This window comes from Argopecten irradians, chromosome 1 (assembly GCF_041381155.1).
Source record: "Argopecten irradians isolate NY chromosome 1, Ai_NY, whole genome shotgun sequence".
Lineage (NCBI taxonomy): Eukaryota > Metazoa > Mollusca > Bivalvia > Pectinida > Pectinidae > Argopecten > Argopecten irradians.
The window spans coordinates 57,237,424-57,262,116 of NC_091134.1; the positions used below are offsets into that span (position 1 = coordinate 57,237,424).

The 24,693-nt window shown below is 34.6% G+C and overlaps 2 protein-coding genes across 2 annotated transcripts; one reads left to right on the forward strand and one right to left on the reverse strand.

Moving 5' to 3' along the window:
• Positions 1-742: 742 nt before the first annotated feature.
• LOC138335133 (uncharacterized) lies at positions 743-2,693 on the forward strand (the record flags this gene model as incomplete). Its single annotated transcript, XM_069284115.1, has 1 exon — positions 743-2,693. A coding segment is annotated over one exon (966 nt), but the record flags the coding sequence as incomplete, so codon positions are not given.
• Positions 2,677-8,133, reverse strand: LOC138334948 (tryptophan--tRNA ligase, mitochondrial-like). The gene is made up of 7 exons (XM_069283828.1): positions 7,552-8,133; positions 6,218-6,396; positions 5,274-5,355; positions 4,885-4,965; positions 4,507-4,589; positions 4,156-4,274; positions 2,677-3,777 (listed from the first exon to the last, which is right to left on the reverse strand). Exons 1-7 carry the CDS (start codon positions 7,639-7,641, stop codon positions 3,329-3,331), a joined length of 1,083 nt encoding a protein of 360 aa, XP_069139929.1. The 5' UTR covers positions 7,642-8,133; the 3' UTR covers positions 2,677-3,328.
• Between the last annotated feature and the right edge of the window lie 16,560 nt (positions 8,134-24,693).

Here is a 24,693-nt window from a genome sequence, read left to right on the forward strand (position 1 = left end):
GGAAGGCAGCCGAATTTACAAGGGTATATTAATTTGGCATTTAGATAGTGGCTATATAACGTCCACGGCATAGGACAACCATACACTTATCTGTAAAAGTCACAGGCATTTAAGGACTTAATGAGAATATTTATCAAACACTCGTGGAGTTTAAACATTCGTGTATATCGGTATAAGCTGTACAGGTACATTCATACACTAAAGGTGAACCTGTTGAGGATAGGTTTGAATTTTCTGCGTTTGACTGGCCATATCAGTTAACATGTCAACATGCAACTGGCCCAGTTCGCTGGAAAAGGTATACCGTACGTAGTGCCGACAAAGCTGTTAAAACGGGCATATGAAGAAAAATTCGAATAACCAGTGATATGGATTATAGGAATAGCAAACTAATGGACTGTTAGGATGGATAGATATTTATGCCTTTTGAAACTAAAGATGAACGTTGAAATCAACTGGAATCACATGCTAACCATATTCTAACTATATGGTCCGCAGGACATGTATATATTTAATAAAAACGCTGAAAGCTTAACGCCAATGAAATTATAACTTCATTTGGACAAATTTAAATTTTCACCATATCAGTGCAGCCCAATGTTGGACTCTTTTCATTCAGGACATAGTGCTTTGGAAATTTGTTTATAGTATACATGTGTTTTATAAATGTGGTTGTATACATGTGTTTGTATACATGTGTTTTATACGTGAATGAGTCCGAAATAAGTAGTAAATGATGTAAAAATCTGATACAGGAGTGACTCGTACCACAAGTACCACAAGAATAAGAGATGAAAACCATAAACGTGAATCTGGTATAGAAGGAGACATGGATGTCAAACGAATCAAACGGACAAACCAAAAACGAGAACTACAGCTTCCGTCCGTTTTTCTCAATAACAACTGGAGCTCTAAAGAAGATTGTGAACTTTTGGATTTATTTGGGAACAACAGTTTACCTCCATTACAAATTCCACTTTCGGTAGAATCTCAAATTAGATGCTCGAAATTGTCACCTCGCCAGCTTAGTGATAAGTCACAATTATGGAGAAATAGGAAATCAGGAAAGAATCGTTTTCAGCAAGGCGTTCACAAATATGGATGTATTCCAGAAACTGGCATATACAACGACAAAGTGGACAAGCTTTATAAGCTTGTTACACGGGAAAACTCAATTATGCTCCCTCCATTAGAAACGTCTGGAAGAGTAAAATCAAATATTTCTAACTATGTGGATTTGGCAGAAAGACATTACGTCATGAAGGATTTCCAGACAGAGGGAAAAATCTCGAAATTTGCACGTGACGAAGTTTATTTCCCGAACGTCAACAAAGATCTGTTTACGTGCTACGAATGCAGACGACGTTACGTCAGCGACAAGTACACTGAAGCGTTCGTAACAAGAAATTCAAAAAAGCTCCCATGTGTGTCAATTACATCGCCAAAAAGTAAAAAACATAAAAAGTCATTCGTCAAAATTCGAGGAACCCGTGCACAGTTCTGTGACGTATTAGGGAAACGGTTCTGCTCAGAATGTGGGGATTTAGAAAACCGAAAAATGCGACAGGAACTTTTGGATTCATTTCAAACATCGGAGAAAAATGGAGGTTCATCCGGTCACCTGACCACAAGGAGGTCATTTAAAGGCCGCAAACGACGTGTCGTCATTGACCCAATACCAACTCTTGTAACTTATGACGGATGTTGATATCATTTCATCACGTGAAAGTAATACAGATGAAATAATTCAAGTATTAAAAGATTTTAACATGTTACCATAATCGTTCGGCAAAATACTTTCTATTTTAACTTTCGTTAACGTTCATCCACATAATAAATTGAAACATGTAAGAAAAGGTCAATGGAGTTATATATCGACATTCAAGAAGTACTTCCTTTGTGTCGACCATTTTGTCACATCTATCCACTTATGACACATAACCTTATCTTATAGTATATATAATAAATGCATATCATATTTTCTTATATATTTATTATATATATGTGCATATTCGTGAGAAGGATGGATCTAATAATAAGGCAATATATAGTTTGGTTTTCGCCTGTCTTTCGTCCACCTGCCGAATTATCATAAGATACACTGGATACAAATTAAACCCATCCCTGAGTGAAGAGGATCCTTTTTCACTTTTAAAAGCCATGCTTCAATGAGCTAGCGTCTAAAAGTGAACTTAAGCAAATTTAGTGGCACAAATCGGTAAATGGGAAACATTCTTTGTGAAACGAAACAAATTTTGAGAAAAAATAGGTTTTTCCTATAGTGGGAAATGCACATTGGAGTCATAAGGTTGCTTTTGTTAGTAAAAACTCTCATTTTTTTTCATATTTTCGTCCTAATTAAGTCATGTAGTTTTTAAAGCCGCGAAGGAGAAATACGAATCTTATTGATGTAATTAACGAGGTAGGATAGTATACTGATAATGTTCAGCTGATCAAGAGACATTATACAATGTACTTATACAACTATCACATGGAAATTAATGAACATAAAAACGTGATTTCACCAGTGGGCTACATCTAGATCAACTATGTCATTTGATAGGACTTTGATGAGCTGCAATGTTGTCAATTATTAGACTTCAGATAAACTTGCCTTTTGACTGAACAACGCCACGCAGGTTAAATCATCCTTTTGTAGGTTTTTTGAGTTACAAAATAAAATATCGACAGTAGTTTCCATTTACTATTGTGTGTTGGCGATTGGAGAGAGGGTGCGCTTCCGAGTTGAAAAGTGTCGGAGAATAATATAAGAAAGGCATATAAAGATGTTTTGGCCTAAATTTAGTAAGCATGAAGCATTAATAATGCGGCAGTAAATTTTCTGTCTCTTTAAGCGTTAATTTATCACTTTTAACTTACGAAAAACAGGGAATATTGTCATTGCATGAAAGGATCAACATACAAATGGGCACTTTGTGGATTGCAGATTGCCAAGGGCGGATGGTATTCTACAAACAGTCATATTTTGTATTGTAGTATATTGATCTTCTAAACGTACTTCACTAATAATGAAGCGTGCCAAGAACATCTTACATTGTTTCATTTTCGAACTTATTTGTTATTAACATTTGTGAGTAACGCTCTATAAGTTGTCCCCTTATTTATAATCTTCGTTACTGCTAAGCATATAGTGTTTAATTAGAACATGACAATGGGGTTACTTATCTATATTAAGATTCCTTGAAGTAGACATTTTGAGTTTTTATATTCTATTTTATTGTTTAAAACGTTTGTATATGGTCAAATACAGATCACAAACTGACACAAAGAAATCAGATTCCAGGATATACATATACAAAAAGACTTGTCATAAAAACCCAACTAACGATTTCATTTCTTTTATATTGGGTTCGGCTATATCCATAGCCTTTAATCGGCCCTTTTCAATGATGCTGCTCAAATGGTGTCGATCACTCAGCAAGCGTTCCACTTGCAGTCGAATTGGATTCAATTCCTCCACAAGAAGCCCAGCTACCTTTAACTTATATTGTCCAGACATGATGGTGCAGTTTTCCTCACACACCTGAGAGGGCGATTTGTCGGTTATAGCACATTCTAAGCCAATCAGATTAGCAAGTCCAGGTCTATTGTCAACGTCATAAGTTATTTGTGTATCACTATCTATCACTGCTTTCTTCACCTTTTTGATGATTTCGTCTGGAGTGTCTGTCAGATCTATCCTGCTCTTTGGGTTAGCTTCTGACTTACTCATCTTCTTTTCTGGGTGGCGTAAACTCTTTATTCGTGGGGCTTCAGCTATATTTGTTGAAAGAAAGAAAAAATAAAGTTAAGTGACCTCTGTAACAAAGATTGTCAACTCAATTGTCAACATCATGAGATTCCCTTTAGTTTTTCTTTTCAATAATAACTCTTGTAAAATTGATAAAGCCAACGTCACTCATTTGTAGGACTCATTACACCCTGATTTTGACTTATAACATAACTGTAGGCATTTTGATTTATGTACATATAAAGCTTATGAATAAAGTTTACCTTCAAATTTTAAACTTTCAAATGAGTCACAAATCAATGCATTTGATTTTTATATCATTCCACAGATATTATAAAATTAGACATAACTTAGCAAGATGAATACTCCATACAAACATTCCACATACTCATGTAGGCACTTACTCAGTAATGCTTCAGGTTGGGGAAAATAATGTCCAAATCTGTTGTTGAATATTTTAGCAAGGGCGCGAGCAAGTTGTATATGGCAAAGTTGGTCCTCTCCAACTGGAACATGAGTGCCTCTGTAAAAGAATTTAAAGATATTATGACAATGTTATTGGCAATTTATGTTTTATATTATTTCAAACTATCCCCTGAATTCTGCTAACGGGTTTAGTATATTACATTTTGTAAAATGAAACTTATGTCATCACCAACAAGAGTTGCCTCCCTTTATTTTATTGATTGAAAGATAAGGTAAAAAGCTGTAATAAAAGTAAGCTGGACAGTGGTCACAAACCAAAATTTACTTACTTGTACAAAAGTATATCAGCTGCCTGTAGAACTGGATAAGTGTAAAGTCCAAGCATAGCATCTTTCATCTCGGCAGACTTTTCCTGATTTAAAAAGGAGAAAAAATTATCAACACCAAAAAGATTTTGTAACCAACCTAAGCCCTTTATATTACTTAATGTAACTTTGTGGGTTCATTATATAATGAATAAATATATGCTTTATTCTATTCAGACAATGAAATTAACAAGGAAAGTATTGAGACACAGAAGACTGGCACAATATTGTTTCACATTGTTAAACTTTTGAAAAAATGCAGTACTATTATCCATTAGAAATACTATCAAACAACAACATGAAATTCTGTTACCAGTAAGTGAACTTATGAGTGACACCTACTTTCCAGGTAGGTAGATGTTCGAGTCGACTCAGCGTACAGCCACAGCCAAGTATCCAGGCAAGTTCTGTGTGGTAGGGCACCTTCAATCAACCAACAGTAGGATTGACATGTATTACACAGTTATATGTTATGATATTAGAAATAACATTTTCAACATCAAATGTTGCTGCCTCTATATGATATGTGGATGGCACACAACTGGACATTATGGCATATAAAACGATTGGATGAGACAAGATAGGATAGACATAGGTGACACAGCTATCATTATTGCTCCCTAATTTCATGGTTAGGCATGGAAAACATAAACTTTATACAATTGTATATAATAAATATATTTAAAGGTGAAACTAGTGGTATAAATTAGATCAGAGCTAATTGTAATTACCTGTGACTGTTGAAACAGGATTCCTCGGTCTGGATCAATTCCACAAGCCAATAGACAGGCTGTCATAGACAAAATGTTTTCCCTGCAAAATCAATAAATAATACAAATATTACTTTACTATATATTATATTACTAGTGTTACTTTATACTGATCCATATACCATTTTCGACCCAGGTCATTTAAAAAAATGAAAAGGTGCTTAATAAGACAAAATAATTGCAAAGCAAAGTGCAAACCTATACAATTTTGATAGTTTTGGTCTTTATTTATGTCCGGGCCATTGAAATTGAGGCCTCAAACTGGGGAGGGGTGCTTATAGGGACATGGGTACTTATTAGGTGAATACGGTAATCAAAAACATTTAAAACTTTTTAGGAAGCTATAGGGAATTTGATGCTTCTAGGAATTCACCTAAGCAGAATGACATTAGGCAGATTTAGACATTTCCAAGGACGTATATACTTATAAATCCTTAACTTTTCAAACCAATGATATCTCTACATGTTATTGTAAAGGCATAGCTATTTTATTGAAACTGAGGCCTACTTACATGTACACAAGGAAAGAAATTTACCAGAAGCCAACATCATGATCACTTACTCTGGTACTTAAATTGTATCACTAATTCAAGCTCACAATTTTAATGGCTTTAATAATCACCTCATTAAAGTTTGTCCGATTTACAAGTTACCAATTGATTTTACAATGCTTTGAATATTTGTGGAATGTCTATTGAACCAAATTCAATTTCAAAACTTCATTTCAACACTGTGAAAAGGGTGTCTCAGATCTTTATTCTTACTCCGTCTCCTGACAAGAAGAGGTAACACTCACATCCCCTTATGGGATAAAGTTAAAAACAAGATGAGAATAAGAATTTCTATTTTGATATGATAGTGGGAAAAAGTGTATGAAAAAGTAGCATCTTTAAAGTTTTTCTCACCTGAGGATGGCAGGATCCTGGGGTACTGTGATGGAATGCAGATCTACAATACTGTAGATGACTCTGTCATTGGTATCCTGCAGCTTCTTCCAGTTCTTAATAGCACCAAAGTAATTACCAATATGAGGAATACCTGTAGGCTGGATTCCGGAGAAAACAAGCTCAGGAAATGTGACATTCTGTGTAATAAAGAAACCAACACAGAACACTTAAGGATTGTGAACATTTATGAAACATCAATTGAAAAGATAAAATAAATATTTTTTCAAAATGAAATTGCTACTTTGAGATATATATATTTACCTATTTAATGGACTTTAAAACTACCGTTTTGTTGGTTTTTTAACAATGTCTCATATTTTAAAGTGAACAGTCGGGCAAGGATGGCTAAAGTCGGTAAAAATGGTGTGAATGTATCCAGTATAATTTTTTATGAAATAGAAAAATAAAATCTCTCGCCAAAATCTGTCTGCGTACGAAAAAATTAATTTAAAGTATAGGAATCCTAAAACGTCCTCCCGGCTGACTATGTCCGTGGTTACATTTACACGCAGCCTCACTTTCAATGCTTTCAACTTTCCTTTACTTTAATGGTCAGAACTGGGAAACGCAAGCAGAACTTGGCCGTCATATTAATATGTGAGAACTTTTGGAAGGCCAATGAACGCATTTAGACTAGTTTTCTTTGCCCGACTATTCACTTTAAATATATAGCTTTTTTTGCAAGTCATATTGGTATTGGCAATTTTTAATTTTGCAAATAATATCAGAACTTAGGATCTGGGTTTTGGCTTTGTAGCAAGAAAATTTTAAAGCCATAATGAAAATCAAACCATAGAAGATCGTGGTAGCTGTAAATGACTTAAATTATGTATTGATAACAGGTGCATTAGTACATTAACAAATATAAAGTATTCATGTGTACATGAAACATAAACAAAGCAAAACAGATATATTTAATTACAGCAATAATGAAAATCGTACTTAAATCTAAACATCCAGTCAATGTGATGTCATCAACTCATCACAGTTTTACATATAAAGTATACGTAAAGTGAAAGTAGAGCATGCACATTCACACACTTATACATTATATATCTAATATAAATCCAAGTAATGGGTACCTGAATATTATAAGATACTATATTCTAAACCAATATAATTTCAATGACTTCATCACTTTGATCATTAGTGTGTCATATCGACTGAAGTAATCCACAGATACATGTATTGTCAAACATGAACACACAACACCGCCAGAGAAACATAATTATATCACATTCTAATTTTAGTAACTTTCAAATCACGCGGTATTGTGATTGAATATTACATACATCATCCCTCGCGTTTGAGCATAGACATCTTCTAGCGATCCTGCATGTCGGTCGTAAGTTCTTCAAGATAAATCCCATGGACATCGCCATGTTGCTTTTGATACGTTTCCGGTCAAACTTTTTCGTAAGAGTTGCACCCCTTTATTCGGCTATCTTTCCGTATTGGATTTCAGAAACGATGTCTTTAAAAAAAAACTGTGACAACAACAATTTATGATTGAAAAAAAAAAAAAAAAAAAACAACAAATTTATAACGATTGAAGATTGGTGATAACAACAGCTTATACATGTAGAAAATCATAAAAAAACATCCCGACAAGTACACCCATTGTTTTCACAGGAATTTACTTTTTGTTACAACATAAAGTTACTATATACTCGTTTAGGGGTCTAGATAAAAAAAAAATCGGTAAAACTCATACCCTACATGGTGTATAACAATGTAAAATACTGTTTTTATCGGTGATTTAGGAGAATTGATTAATATAAACTTTATCTCATTCATTCTTGTACAATTCATAACACACAACTTAGGAATTTACACGGGCATTGGAACAGAAAAATTTCTTGTTATATGGTCACGAAAAAAGGAATAAACACTGTTTCAAAAGAAAAAAAGAAAATAGAAAAGAAACACTCTCTAACAAAATCGGTTGTGTACGTGTTGGGTGTATATTTATGTGTGCTTGTGTATTATATATTTGTTATATTTTAAATTAAATTTTGTTACACTTTACACTTTATATTATCATGCACCTTTTCTGGTAAACCGTAATGTTCAAAGAAATAAAAGAATTGAAATTGAAAATTCAAATTGATTTGATCAAAACACGCCCAAAATGGTCAATATATATACAAGCGTATCGGTTATAAAAACTGAGCTAACTTTTAGGCAAAAATAGCACATTCATAGCACACAACCTGCTGCCCCTATTGCATGATCGTAAAAGGCGACTAAATTTCGATATTATTTTCTCTTCTTTTCTCCCCTGACGCCATCTCCCACCTCCCTTTTGGCCTTCTGTTGAACGCTCGCCCCTGTGAAGTAGGCTTTGGTTTCTGTCTCCTGGCCGAGACACACCATAGTCTATACAAGTGGTAGTTTCTGCTCCTGTTTGGCGTTCAGCATTAGGAAGTAGGACGACTGGTTTGCCCGTTGTCATTATAATGTGGGTGTGTTGTTTAGTGTCTTCGGCGACATGCTTAGTGATCGTGAGGTGGTGTTAAGGGAGACGTTAGGAAGAAGAAAGTTAAGTTAGGAAGAAGAGAAAAGATTCCTAAATTTAGTCGCCTTTTACGAACATGGATAACATCCCCTCAATAACCAAACAACTATAATAGGTACATGGTGTATCTACCACGCAATTTGTAATCAATTTAACTGAATATTGTTTATTTGTTTTAAAGCCAAGATCATTTAAAGACGATATTCCATGTTATGGTGTGTGAATGTCTGTATGTTTTGGGAGGCGTGGTATATTTGTGTTGTGGTGTGTGAATGTCTCTATGTTTTGGGAGGCGGTGGTATATTCGTGTTGTGTCTCCGCAATAGTGGAACTTTTCTTAAAAGTTATATGCCCCTTTTCTTAAAAGTTACATGCCACCAAAGACATAAAAAAAAACCACACATCACCCGGTCATATCATACTGAAAACGGGCAAACCAGTCGTCCCCTTTAATGCTGATCGCTAAGCAGCAGCAGAAAACTACCACTTCTATAGACTGTAATGTATCTTGGCCATGGGACAGAACCATTAGTCTTTCCCATAGGGGCAAGCGCTCAACTGGCGGTCAAAAAGTGTGGTGGTGTTAGGTGAGAGGTAAAAAAGAAGAAAAATAGTTTGGAAAAAATAATATCCTAAATTCAGTCGCCTTTTACAATCTTGTAATTTGGGCAGCAGGTACAATTCGAACGCCCTAGCTGCAGCTATTTATGATGACATTGAATGAACATAAATATTATGTCAGCCAGAACCATCATGAACAACTACGATACAAGGAAGAGGTGTATGTATCATAGACGATCTTAAATTGCCCTAACTTCAGACCTATAGAGTTGGGATATCGGTAGGACCACAAGGATTATGAAAAGAACCAAAATTGTCAAGGGGTATGATATCAACCTTATCTTCAAATGACTTCTTTAAAAAAAAGAGGACAAAAACGCTTGGAGGTCAGCTATAGGCATTTAGCATAACAACAGGTCCGAGTCAGTCTATGCTAATCACGAATTTATGATTCTGCGAAAACAAGCTACGTGAAGCACTACCCAGCAATGAAAAGAAATAGGAACTAATAACAGATTTAATCTTATCAATTGCTCTAGAAGGAATAAAGAATCCAATAACATTCAAAAATAGATAAAATTCATTTGTTGAATGATTTCTTATCCTTTTTAATCAAAATTTTATACAGAATTTTCTACACTATGTCAAAAAATGGAATGAGATACTTTTTTCCATTTCCTTTTTCACATAGAGATTTTCATTCCCGAGTGGAGATGGAATTGATTGAAATCCTACCGGGAGGATCATGTAAATTTCCTCTATGGATCTGCTCACGGTTTGGAATTGAATTTTAGATATTGATTATGAAATATGAATATACTGGAAGACGTCTTGCATATAGGGTGGTGTATTAGACGGGAATTTCTTTCTGTATAGGTGACAGGGATATGCTGAGAATGTATTTGTGAGAGCTTCGCTATTGATTTTTATTTTGTGAGTGACTTTAATAGGTTTGGGATTTCTGACAAAAATCTTTCGCTGTTTTCTTGGAACGTATTGAAATTTCAATATCAATTTCAAACGACCATGTCATGCATTTCATGTAACTCAAAATAGTAATGATTTTATGTGTCGTGTCAGTTTTGGGTTCTTCATCAAAACTTTCCCTATGTCACTACCCAAGAGTTAATCATCTTTCGAAATTTATATTGCGTTCTACTCTAATTCTAAAAGAGGCTTCATTTTTTCTCGCGAAGAGACACATTAAATTGCACACAAACAAGTTAATGTTTTACAAACTGCCTGAGATCGAGATCGTGTTTCTGTTTTGAAGTTGAGATTTTGTGAACTAATTTCAGAAATGTAATTGGCTTTCATTGGTTTAAACATGTTTGAAGATACTTTATGAAGTGCTAATTTCCTTCCGTTTGATTTATGGGTATTGAATTATCTCATAGATCATCATTTCAGGAAAATCGTTATGAAACAAAACAGGGGAAACCATGGAAACAGTGCCATAGTAATTTTAATCATTTCAGTGGTTCATTTGATTAAGTTGACTGTCAAGCCTCAAAACGACAAAGTTGATTATGAACCACGTGGTCATATTTTCAAAATAAATTCTATATCAAATTTAATTCAGATAAATAAGTACTGGCAGGAAGTGAGCAGGAACTCGGGGGTTATCTAAAGTGGACTATGCTAGTAACACACCCTTAAGACCAGTCAACAATTGTAGCGACAAATATCCTTTTGTATAAATACAATTTAGTAGACGGGATCTGATTCGAGATGATTCCTTTACTGCCCGCTGCTTGTCGTGTGGAGGTATGCGGGAATTGCCGTATCTATCCTCCTATTACACCAGTGTATGGCTTATGGACATTTCTATCATTTCAAGACTTTCTACACAAATGTCTACTTTCCATCTCTCCCGCATCAACTGGGTCAATATCATTCGTGTTGGCTAATCGTATAATTACAACAGACACTGACATTACCGCATTAACGCCTTAAGTAGTCAAAATGTACTATACATTTAATGTACTTTCAATCTCCGCACTCTAGAGGATTCAAATGATGGACACTTTTTCATTAATCTGGCATTCCGTACTGTGAAAGGATCTTCTGGGAGTTTTGACGCCTGTAGTGTAAAGGGCACGCGAGCACGTGCTAGTCAGTACCATCGTAACCATTTCATTGTGACACCTCAAGTGAATTGTCATCTAAAGTAGCAGTTACATTTTAGTTATAGACGAGTCCATCAGAAATCATCTAAAATGACGATCCCAACTCTTCTATTTAATGTCTTTCTGGATTGTTTATAGTTTAACCGGGATTGAACTTGTTGCTCATAGTTCTTCAATAGAGCTTTCATCTGTCAGACAACTTCCGTCCGCTCCAGCCTTCCATTAAAGGAAGGAAGCAAGCAAATACCATGGACTGAGCATTTGGATCTTTAGTTTCAAAAAGCTTCCGGAATTTTATGCGAGTTTAGTTCTGAAGAAAAATCGGGGTTAATAGCCATCATGTCCCCTAAAGAAGTGGGAATGACAAAATGGGGGGGGGGGGGGGGGGAGAGAGCACTCGACATGTTTTCCTTCTTTGTCACAAACACATTTTTATCTGCGAGTTAATGAGTTTGAACTAGAAACGAATACCACTCAGATTTGCCTGTTGCCAGCAAGTGAATTGTGTAAAATCAACTTATCTATTATTTAGTTAGTTTATTTACTTCATCAAAATTGATCCAGATATCGGTACATATATTTTGCCCAGAGATACTGAAAAAAAAATCATATCATTCATAAAATTTAACGCATATAATTTGATAACCTTTAACAGATTCAAATATGTTTTAACAGATTCAAATATGTGAACCTTTTTAACTTGATAGGTGTATTATAATTATATCATAAAATGACTTTAACACCCGTATTTGGTCATTTTTTTCTCTATCTTTTTATTTCCCGATAACTGTATCGAATACGACATATTCAACCCGTAACGTGTTGTAACTGGTCACTTTCTGTACCCACTGTGTTCCGTAAGTACCATACGCGATCCTTCCTTTACCATTCCTTACAATGACACTCCCTTACCTTAAAACAGTCCCACTAACTGCCTATATAGTACCACTAAAACTGCCCCGTCTACTTAGCACAGAGTCCACGTTTATCCCACCAACGTTATGGGCAGTCGGACATTACAGCTTCAGCAGTTTGGACAGAATCAAATAAGCTATAGATCACTACTCTCACGAGGAATAAAGACAAGAAATAGCGGCAACAATCACTTCTCTTTGGCTTTTAACTCGGAGAATATCCATTTAGTTTCTTCTTGCAAGGTGTAACATTGATAGAAGAAGATAGGCCCGCAGGGAAATTAGCCAGGCAACGTTCACTTTTAAACTGAAGCTGTTAAATGTCAGATGGATGAGAAGAAAGGTTTTCTTGTTCGCCACGGAAGGTCAGATCGCCAAACAATGACTTATTGTTTGGTGCTAGAATCTGACAGAGTGTAGTCTTGTTCGTCCACTTACACGCCTCTTGTTGGCTGTCAGTATTAAATATGTGGTGACCACTCATCATTTATAGGGAAATGAACCAGCGATCTTATCAGACCACATCAGACCACGAGTGTAGGTCATATTAACATCGTGCTGCAATCTTAGTCGTTCATTTTATAAAACGTGTCAATACGATCTTCCTGTAAAAATATAACCCTATAATGTTAATATGATGATAAAGTTAACCTAAACCGGAATAGAATTTGTTCAAGAAGAGCAAGATATCAAGAAAACTATTTGGATTTCAATTACCGCGGTAACAGTGATCAATGAGTACATAATTAAATAGAGAAAAAGTTAGCGTCTTCTTCCTAAGAATGCTCTTTATATGTATACTGATAGATTAACTTTTGTTCTTTATTTCATTCACATCTCAAAGTTCATTGAAATTCAGACTGATTCTTTAACAGTATACAAATGGTGTTAAGGTAATTAAGTATAATGGCATATTTTAACACTAGCGTTTCAAGTGAAAACCACCACTGTACTGACATACTCTGTTCACTGTTAAGACTGTGAAAGTGGCTGAATATATATTCCATAGAAATGATTTTGATTTTACTTTGAATTTATTTTGGCCTTTTATTTCGGATTAATTGATAAACTAGCTGTATACCGTTTTAACCTCATTATGACTTTAAGACTGGTGGCTAGTGTGTAAAATCCAAAAACTTTATTAAATATAACTGTTTATCATGTTTTGAAATTTAAAGTATAAAAAGATACTTTTTAAAATTTAGAAATAAATTTTCACAAGCTCAGCATTTTACAATTTCCGAAAGACACTTTATTTCCCGAAAATACTTTGCTGGTTTTCGTAAGTGAATCTACTTATGTCATACACATGCTATCTACATGTGTTATCCAAGGAATCATTAGGGGTATTTTATTAGAGCTTTTGAGGTAGTAATTGTGATTCTATATTGCTTTAACTGTGGCATTTTATCGTATTGACTGATATTAAGTTATGGACGAAAATCACCATCAGAATTAACCTTAGTACATGTATTGCATTCAGCCGTCTGTCTTGCAATTAATACATTCATGTTGATTTTGATGAAATGGGTATTTTCAATATAGTGCACCACATGTATTTACTGTATAGATTCAAGTTAGAGAGAGTCGGTGAATACACTTATTACTAAACCTTGTCATAAAGACCTTATTATATTCGTTTGTTTTAAAGAGAACGAAAAGGAAAGGATATACACAATGAAGTCAAAACTATTTTACTGAGTCAGAGGGTTTTGACAAACCGACAAATACAGCTCTTAGAAAGCCTAGTACGTATTTGAAGAGTTGCACTAAGTAGCTTTCCCGTCTAAGTTCCCTATAAAGGCAGGTTTAATGCTAGCTCGTAAAGCACGGAACCCAAGCGCAAGTATTCCCCAGGTGAACTAAGCTTAGGTAGAATGACTTCTTTGCCGATATCTATTCCGCTCAAGCTCCATCTGCTGTCGTTCATGTAACATCAGTCTTCGATAGTTTCGGTTTCCACAGTACGTTTTAGCATGATATACAATTCAATACCTTCAACGCATTCTACAAAGCAACATTTATAGAACCTGTCCAAGCTGCAAATAATACATTTCATTATTTATGATTTACTAAAGAATTGTGTTTAAATTCATTTCAAATTTGATTGACACTGTATTTTCTTCACAAATGGAATTATTAAAAACACTCTGGTGTAACGATAGAGAATGAGTGAGAAGATTTAAGCTATTTGCTCAGGAAACATATCAACAACAACGAGAATAGTAATAAACTTCCCTGTACTCGTTCTTCTGGTAATATCGCAGAAATAATACTCTTTATTTTGTGCATCAGATGGTGAAATGCTATCTATCTATATTTACTAACTTCAGATAAATATTGATATTAAATGCTCTGGATTAGATAGTCATCAGGATTTATGACACACATCGTTTATGCTATAACGATGAACCTTAATTGATATCATCGCATCAAAATTAACAAGTTGAATTCCATCCAACATGACTAAGAAGGCCATTCTAAAATTATATCCTATAAGCCTTAAACAAAAATGGATGTATTAAATAATATTAATTTGTTTTTATTTTAAAGCTTGGTTTAATGTGGATAAGTAATACGTGACAATAAGGCCCACTCGCTCTACAATCCGGATAGGAATAAGTACTTACACTAGTGACATCATTAAAATTCTCCAGCATACCTTCTATTGCCATAAGTATCACACCACGAACGGAAACCAGGCTCGTAAATGTCTACCTTGCCTCCAGGAGTTACTTATCTTATAAATACTGAATCATAATACGTTAATAGTTATGTTATGTCATACTGTTGATTTTCTGAAGACATATGTACGTGATAGGTTATGCGTTGTCGTTGCCGTCGTTTCCATAATCATGTCAAACAAAAACGATGAAAACTAAGTACATGTACATCGTACCTTAAATGTAGAATTATAAACCTATACACACATCATTACTAATTAGTACGTATTCATTGCGACACTTTCAATCAGAGGCAAATTAAAATCACAAATGGTGTCAGCACTCTGATTATAGTTAAAATTTTATAATATATATATACATATTTATGTATAGAAACAGAAAAAGACACATTTTATATCATTTTATAGGTTGCGTTTTGACCATGCACAACATATTTTGAACTGTATTAATGCAATCGGAATTTCCCACAATATTCTATGGTAGCCATATTTATATCAATGACAAGAAATAAAACTGGTATTTAACAAGATATTCCTGATTGCTGTGTCAGGAGGAAAGAAACTTGATGTATTGGCAGCATTCTTATCCTGTTTGTATCAACCATGAATCTGTACTCAAGTATCGCTTTTCAGAAATTAATTTCCACCCAGCTGATATCTGACGAAAACTTGCGATGTCAGGTTTCTTTCACCTTGTTGAAATTTCCAGTCTAGCAAAGGCACGAAGCCAGCATGTCATTTTTTGTTGCTCGCCTGGCACAAACAAATAGAGAAATATAGTGCATTTGTGTTTAACCAAGAGAACAGACAGTTACAGGGTGAAGTAAGGATCTTGTGGGAATTATCAAAACTGCACGTAATGATGTAACCCATGTGTCATTCAATGCACATGCTTACACTTTGATCAACTTATTTACAGAAATACGAAACGATCGCTATCTTATGTTTACTTGCAAAAGGTCACGTGAAGCCTCGGTTTAAACAGACGCCCGACACAGAATTTGGCCATGTGCATGTTATATAACGCACATGATTAAACCGTAATGTGATAGGTTTATCTGATAATTTGGTCGATTTTATTAGAGGAAGTTACGAACAAAAACGTTCAGGAGTAATAATATTTATAGGAATCCCATGTTGAATATTGTACATACGGAAATTACGCAAGAGGTTTTTACGCTAATTTAAGCACTCAATTAAAGTCGCTCAGCCATGAAATTTCTGCAACTCCTATTCATTTGCGAAGTGTCAGACTATCGATGTTATCAACAAATATAGCCATGCAGGCTAGTCACTAATATATTGAACATCGTTATTATATAAATGAAAATTGGTAATGATTTGAAAAATTCTAAATATTTTTTTTGCAATATAAAAACCGGGTTTGTTGTTTGATATCCAGAGAAATATGTAACGCGGGCACCTTTTTAATGTTATAATCTGTATAGACATTATCTCTCCATATGTCGTCTACTAGTGCTTAGTACACTTTAATGGAACGTTTACAGACTAACCACGCAATCTTGTGAGGAACAGAGAACTACTTTTCTCCCCTCCTAATGGTAGAGTCTTGGTTTCCGGTTGCATGTCTCAAGGTCAAGAAGGCCAGCAATGTGGCGTATCTCAAACGTGTGAATTTCGTTAGTAATTTCATGCAGTAAATCATGTACAGTGTTTTACAGTTGTAGGATTTTCTTCAAATCATTTTGGATAGAAACGATAAAAAGTTAAAGTCAGATCAATGAAAAGTTTGACGATTAAGGGTAGGCCAGAGTGTCAAACAAAAACCCTCGGACCTAGCTCGAGCTCATTTTCTAAGCAATTCTCGCAGTCTAGAGGTGGTCAGGTGTTTGTGGTAGGGAATCGGGTACCTTGACCATTCCTCCATCGCGTTCCTTTTTTACGTGTGTCTTCGGCGGCATGCTTCAGTGATATAGCACTATAAAAAGGGCAACAGTTCTACTATACAAGAAGACACAACACGAACATACCAAAAGTCTCCCAAAATACGCACCTCGCACAATATACTCGCAACACACCACTTACATGGGAGGCCGTCCTCACATGACCATAGCTGTTAATTAATCAAACAAACAAACAAGTGAAAATAAATGTGAAGGAATAACAGTGATAACATTTGTATCTTTAAACATATTATCAAACGGAAGGCGGACCAAAAGAATACCTGGTTAATAAGGGATGTTAACATTGGCTTGTAATATGACTGATCATATTTTATATCCCTCCTGTACCAATTAAAATTTCCGTTCCAGACCTGGCCATTACACGTACAATAAAAGTCAGCAAGACTTCAGATTAATATTAACATATTTCTGATATATATATAATTAAGTATATGTCTGATTTTGAATCATTTGTCTAGTCGCTTGTCGATGATTTCCTTTGGTATCAGCAGCCATCACAAATCACAATTCGCGACAAAGCATCACATATGTTTTATCAGATGTTCAATTTGTTATGTGTTGCAATAGAATTCACAAGACACCAATATCTGATATTTAGTAAAACCAAAATGATATTTTAGACAAAGGCTGAAACAAATCATCGACCATTAGAATGTATAAAATGGTCGATGATCTCAGCATTTCAATTGTGAATGTTCCAATTCTGGATATTCATATACTGCCTCGTTCACTTTAACTACAATCCAGAATTAGAACAAGAGGATTTTGACTTGTTATACAATGAAATATCAAAAATAAATGTTTAAAAATAAAACTGGTAAATGTGATGTAACTGCAAACATGAGAGTAACAACGCTGACAAATGTCGTGATATAACGCTATTGTAAACATAAAGCAATCGCTACACAGTAGTTTCCAATATGACCATGTTGGGAATTACTTTTTCCCCTTTGTGTTGTTATGGTTGAGATTATACTTCCTTGTTAGGACGTCTCGTGTTGTTTCATTGCCTTATCCGTAGCGTGGATTTGGTTTTCCCCTCCTTTTATTGTCTTGTGCATTGAGTTTCTTTTGTTATGCAGTGACAGTAAGCTTCAGTAATGAATGGTTCAGTCCCCATGGTTCCACGTACGTAAGTCCGTACGTTTGTTTAATATATCATTAGTGACATGGGTTTAGGATATACATAACGGATTCTATCCCCAAAAGAAAAAAAACATTACCACCATACAAATGTTCTTGGTTAAAAAAACGAACATCCAGGGACTTGTTAAAATGTTAGTCTTTTAGAAAGGATTTGTTTAAGCCGATCAAATAATAGAAAACGGTTGTATGATTAGCGTTTTTACTGGAAACTTTCATATTTTATCGTAATGCTTAAAGCATCATGACGACAGTGAGGCTCTCTTTCTGCAAATATGTCTATTTGTCGTTTTTATCTTTAAAATAAAAAGTGCTTGGAATAAAGTTATGCTTGTATAACAACTGTCTATTATGCTGATTTGAATGTTTAGTTTTCATGTGTTTTTAATGATGCAAGGGACACAAAGCCGTAAGCATAATGAACATGATAATAGTGTTGTGTTTAGTTATTCATCGAACTTGTGTGTGATTTTGTTAGAGATCTGCATTATAGTATAAGGAACGTCAAACAACAGTCTCGGGTGAATTTCTGTCCTTTTGAGCTTTGTCCCTGGAAAATCACACAACTGTTCCTACAAAGATGTTATCTTAAAACAGGTCCACCTCACTGAGTCTATATATGATGGCTTGCACTCTACACAACTATTTCCTCCTATTGTGTCCTTCATGGTCTTGTTTGATAACGAAGTCTGATACTGCAAGTTGATACTGAAAAGGAACCTTAAACAGGGAATGGAAAGCATTACATTTTTTGCTGAATTCCTTAACTTACAAGATAGGAATGAGATTAACATTTTTGTCATTTGCAGCAAGTTAATGGAAGTTTATCAACTCCATTTTTTGGCTCATAAGTAACACATATCATCATGTGATTATACATAAACTGATTGTACAAAAGATAATGTGCACAAACATGTCATTTAAAACAAGAAAAAAAATAACTAAAACATCATTTACAATTTACGAGTGATTAAAGTGGTATCAATGTTAAATATCTTTTTGAATAAATTCTATTTATCAGAATATATACAGAGCAGATTATAGATAATATACACAATATTTTTAATGCTCTTCTTTAGAAATACAATAAAGATTATCTGAAGGACAGGCACAAGATCAATGTATCACAAAAAGTACAAGTCGTCTGAATGTTTCATAGGGTGAAATTATATTTGGCAATAACCATCTCTACACAATGTATATGGTAGAGTACTGCAAGGTACACGACCAGGCGATGTACCATCATCTCATGTTGGTGTGTAAAAAACCATATCAAACCTCATTTCGATCTCAACCTTGGCAGTGATTCATGCTTACAAGATATTGAACCATATTTATGTAGAAGCCACGTAAGAAAATAGACAGCTGTCACTTCATATCATTGTGCACATAAATCGTGTTCGACTTAATGCTCGCAATACTCGCTTCATAGATTCGTAGATACAATGTATTGTATTTTCTGCACATGAAGCGAAATTTCCATTTCCAGTATTGTCGAGGAGGTGAAAAAATAAGATCGTGGATACATATCAGGCTTTTCAAATGTTCAAGATATAGATGTAGAAAACATAACAAATATTCTGCCTATCTTATGAGACTTTTGATTGGCGGAGAGATGTCGTACATAACACATCACTATGACAACGGCAGTTCGGAGATACGGGAAACTAACAATACCGAACCGCTGTCCTCGTAAAACAGATATTTCCCCATCTCACTTGGCATCTGACACGTATGTCTGACAATGGCATTATCTCTCATCCCCGGGGGACGGTACGTCGGCAGATGAAAGTGCCGCGGGGTGGGGAAACATAGGACTGTGCATCACACGATGTGACGTTATCAAACTTAGTAAACGCACGCGCTCTCGAGAGAATCGGAGGGAGCGTATACAAAAGAACAAAGAAATAACAGGGACTATATTACAAAACCGCCAGTTCCTGTTAAAGTGTTAAAAATTCTGTTATTTAACAAAACATATTTCTGTTGTCGTCGCTCTATTTTTTGTACAATATATCTAAAAGATTGTATATTTCTTTCTTTGTTTTAGAAAGGTATTGGGACCTGCATGGTTTCACTACACACTTCATTTTGTAAGATTCATATGTTTCGAAATATCAAAGGCAAATTTTAACAAATGAAGCATTCTGGAGACAGACTGCCATACTACAAAGGAATATCTTTCACAAAGAAATGAGATTTTAAAAATACTTTTCCTGTGTGAATGTATATTACATAAGATTGAACTGATGTTGCGATGCATACACAACATCAGAACAATCAGTAAAGGTGTTGAAAGATAACGTCTCATTAGTTAGGGTATAACACGAGATGTGAAAGATAACACGCACATCACTCAATTGTCTTGATAAGAAAGCATTTTAAAGTGTTAACCAAATGTAGAAATTTCTATTGATATAAACATCACCTAAAACCATGGAAGCAGTTACAATTACTCGCGTTCGTAATCACTGAATACAATCTACATTTCGGGACATAGCCATTTTTTGTGTGAAATCGTTATCCTTTATTATCTAGATTTGCAAGGCAGCAGGATGCTTTACACAATCATATATGCCGATAGAACTTTAGAGCATTGCATCAAAATATGTTTGTTTAGGTAACATGCTTGGTAACTAATGTAATTAATAGACCTGACTTTATGATTATGAATGCATTGTATCAAAGGGGTTAAGTACCTTCTAGAGCTTGATAGTGAGGTTATGCGTGAATACATACTAGGGATAGGTATATAATCAAGAGCAGGATGAACTGAAATTTAACAAAGAAGTAAAAGGCAAAATAAAAGGCAAAATTAGGCATTGAATAAAGCTGGCCGTAGTATGAAACTAAGACTTAAGTTCAATGGTGTTTGATGAACAAGAATATTCATGATAAATTATACATGTTAATGTTTTCACAACACACATTATTTTAGATTCAAAGCTAGTGAACCATATGAAAGTGGAAACTGATGAGAATCGTTACGGTCGAAAAGGAAGAAAACCGAATAATTTGAACGTAAATATAAGATAACATTTTCCCCAATCGATTCCTATCTTCTAACTTGATATGACAAATACCACTCGAGGACGGGCACCATCTGTGTTAGTCTAAACTAATAGTACAAGACTATAGAACACATTGATAGTGCAGTATGCGGAAACGTATAATAGGAAAAGTAGAGTAAACTTGAAATATTTTGCAAGTTTGTAAAACGGATGAAGATCTGTAGTATTGTATCATACATGAATAACGACTGTCTTAAATCTTACATGACGTCTATGTACTGAGGTGAAGACGGATAACGGGAAAAGTAAAACAAAGTCAGAAAGTTGTTAAAAATACAACTCAGTGAACAGTAAAAAGTACTAAAGTAATTCTCATTCAAGGTCAGATGCAAGAACGTCATAGTTTTCGTATTTTTTTAATTAGCCAGTTAAAATATTAGATAAGTTTCCGAATCAAATATGAAAAAAATACTGAATTCAGACTCTGAGAACTATCATTATTTGGAATGAGTTTTTGTTTTTGACCAAAATGTTTTGGAGGAAACAGACATTTACTTGATGTACATGTATATTTAAAAGGCAGTTGGCTGGAAATTATTCTATGTATTTTGTGCGTTTGTGTGTTTCGAAGTCATAAAACAAAACTTCAAAGTCTCAAAGCAAAGCACACACTTAAGAAACGGAAGCCAAATTTCCATATTTCCAATCTACAGAAATGACGGAACGCATAGTATGAGATTATTGATATCTATTTTCCGTGAGCTAGAACTAGCTTATTACTGTTGATTTATTGTTGTAAATTGAACAGTGAGAAATGCATTGCCTTGTTTATATAGCTTTAATGTCTTTTTGAAAGATATAGCTTTGTTATTGACAATCATTCTCGCGAAAACAAATTTCCAGCGTAAACCTAAACGATTTTATAATTTCATTATCATCAAAGTTAACGTTTTGAAACGAACACAAATGCCATATTAAGTGAAGTTCTTCGTTTTTGGAGCTGACATTGAAAGCAGAAAATATATCTCACGAAAGGTATCGACATTTTTGTCATCCAAATGTAAGATAGAGATGATAATAAATTTCCATCTGTGATCATAGCCTTCGCCAGCCAGTGGTAATATAATATATCTAGGCCCCATTGGAGGACCGTCATTGCTGAGTGGTGCTATTTAACTCACATTTTATATATCCTTTCTGACAGCCATTTGCTTCTCTCGGCCCGTTTATTGATTCGGTTTAAGCTGGGGTCGTCATGGTGATGTACAGAAATCCTGCCGAAAACCGGCGCTGTGGTGCCTTCACTCAAATGGTATTAATATTACGACAGCAAAATCAACACTCTCTTTCAGAGAACATTAAATGGATTTTCAACACGTGTCCTGTGTTTGTGACTTGCACTTTGAAATTGTTTTCAAGAAGTATTGCTAAATGCATTTGTACTTTCCGATATTACGTGACAATCATAACTTGTCCATGGACACACATATTTCAGAACAGCAGCGCGTGAATTATCTGATCATATCCTAAGGTATCACAGAACGACAATCGCATCAGAAATCCTAGAAAATCAGCAACATATATTTTTATAATTTGAATCTGTTTCTGTTCTGTTTGCCACATGTTTTGTTCTCACGTGGGTGTTAAAGGGTATCTTACTCATATATCATTTTATGAAGAATGGCATCTAAAAGTTATTGTAGGGGTGTGGTTTGCGTGAGTGTGCGTTATAAAACAGGATCATGAACCAAAAAACAATACAAAAAAGAGAAACTTCATGTAGATATACAATCATCAGACCATGCAACTCTCTTCCAGAAAACAGACCATCCATTTATGTATTTCACAGGCAGGTTGAATAAAAACTGGAATGGATATTCCATGATTATAGACGGATTATATAAAGTTTATTTTAAGCATTGATGTAACTATTTTTTTAACTTCATCGAGGTATGTAAGAAATTTTGTTTGCAAACTGTGTGAATCCTTCTCACAAAAGTTTGCAAACAAAATTTATTTCATAACCCGATGAGGTGAAAAAATAGTTACATCAATGCTTATAATTAATTTTTCATGCTTCTTGAGAACATAAAACACATTTAAACGTACGATTTCATTGACTTTCCAATAGATTATTTTTTTCTAAATCAATACGCAACGTCGACGTCTCTATTGTGACGTCATGATAACGTCGAGTTTTCGAGCCATTCTCAGATTTTTTTCATAGTATATGCCAATCAGGAAGTTGGATTTATTATGAAAACAAATCAAAATTAATTATTTCAACAGGGAGCTGTTGTACCTCCCTAAAATATCAATAGATAAGCAGCACAACCGGGGACCAATTAAAGGAAATAATAACTATATGTCTGCACTAGCCTGTACTGGATTTAAGTACAAAGCGAATGTGACTGAGCATTAAAATGGAGCATCCATTGTTAAATCGGGTCATCTATGTTCATGAACTGAGCTGGCATATATTTTGTTCTTTTCAAAAATTACTGCCGATGACTTACATTTTACTGGTTATACGATTGTTAATTTCTGTCCTATATTTTTGGAAAAAATGAATGTTAACTTATCATGTAATAATGTGTATGCTAGAATAGATACAGAGCGATCATCTAGCCATGGACCTCTTCACAATATGTCTCGAATAAAACTTCACCTTAATCATATATGACTAGAGTACAAAAATAGATGATACATAATCAGAAAACAATTGGCCTATTGCCTACAATCTTAAGACACCTCTTGTTACAAATAAAAATAAATAAATATGCATATAGATATGTATTGCAATTAGTGTATGATCGCTAAAAACGGATGGTTTACCTATCAGTTCATTTTCTATAAGTCATCTTCTTGTGTGTCCATATTTGTTAACAAAGGAGGAAATAACGCGCTTTTTTTGTAAACAATGAACATTGTAGGTTTATCGATTTGAACCAAATACACTGATCTTCACTACATTGACAACATTAGCAACTTTTGATTTCTAGTTAGAAATACAAGCATAAAACGATATGAGTAATTAATATCTAGGCATACTTCTTGTTCTAAAAGCACGTTTCCAGACTTCATTAAATTTTTTAGATAATGTTTGAAACTCCATCGTATAGAGGCTTATGAGGGTGAAGTAATCTGATTCTTTATCAACCTTGATTTGAGTTTGTAAACAACTGAAATTGATGTCCATAATTTGTCATATCAAAATATATTTATTTCCGCCACCTGTTTCCATGGACTTTGTCACCTTTGTTTTAACTAAACCTGTCTTGAGTATTATGTGTACAGAGAGTTCAGCAGCTTAGTTCTTTATTGTTATTTCGATCGGCGGTCAGAAACATTCTTCACGTCGAGTCTTGTGTCCAGACTAAGATTTGTTCGTTGTTATGAATAGAAACACAACATTTGACTGCGTCTGGGCTCCTTTAATTCCCTCCGTCTCTCAACATAAACATGTCCTGATCGTGTTAACTGACGCTCAAACGACAGCCTGCCAAAGCATTTCTCGCCTTTGGTCTTAATTATTTGGTCATCCCGGCAC

Excerpts from the sequence above, each read along its gene's own strand:
- LOC138334948 (XM_069283828.1), bottom strand. The coding sequence starts at position 7,641 with ATGGCGATGTCCATGGGATTTATCTTGAAGAACTTACGACCGACATGC. Across the intron at positions 4,966-5,273 it reads TCCTGTTTCAACAGTCACAG|GTGCCCTACCACACAGAACT; the intron begins GTAATTACAATT and ends GGTTGATTGAAG. Across the intron at positions 4,275-4,506 it reads GCTGATATACTTTTGTACAA|AGGCACTCATGTTCCAGTTG; the intron begins GTAAGTAAATTT and ends ATTCTTTTACAG.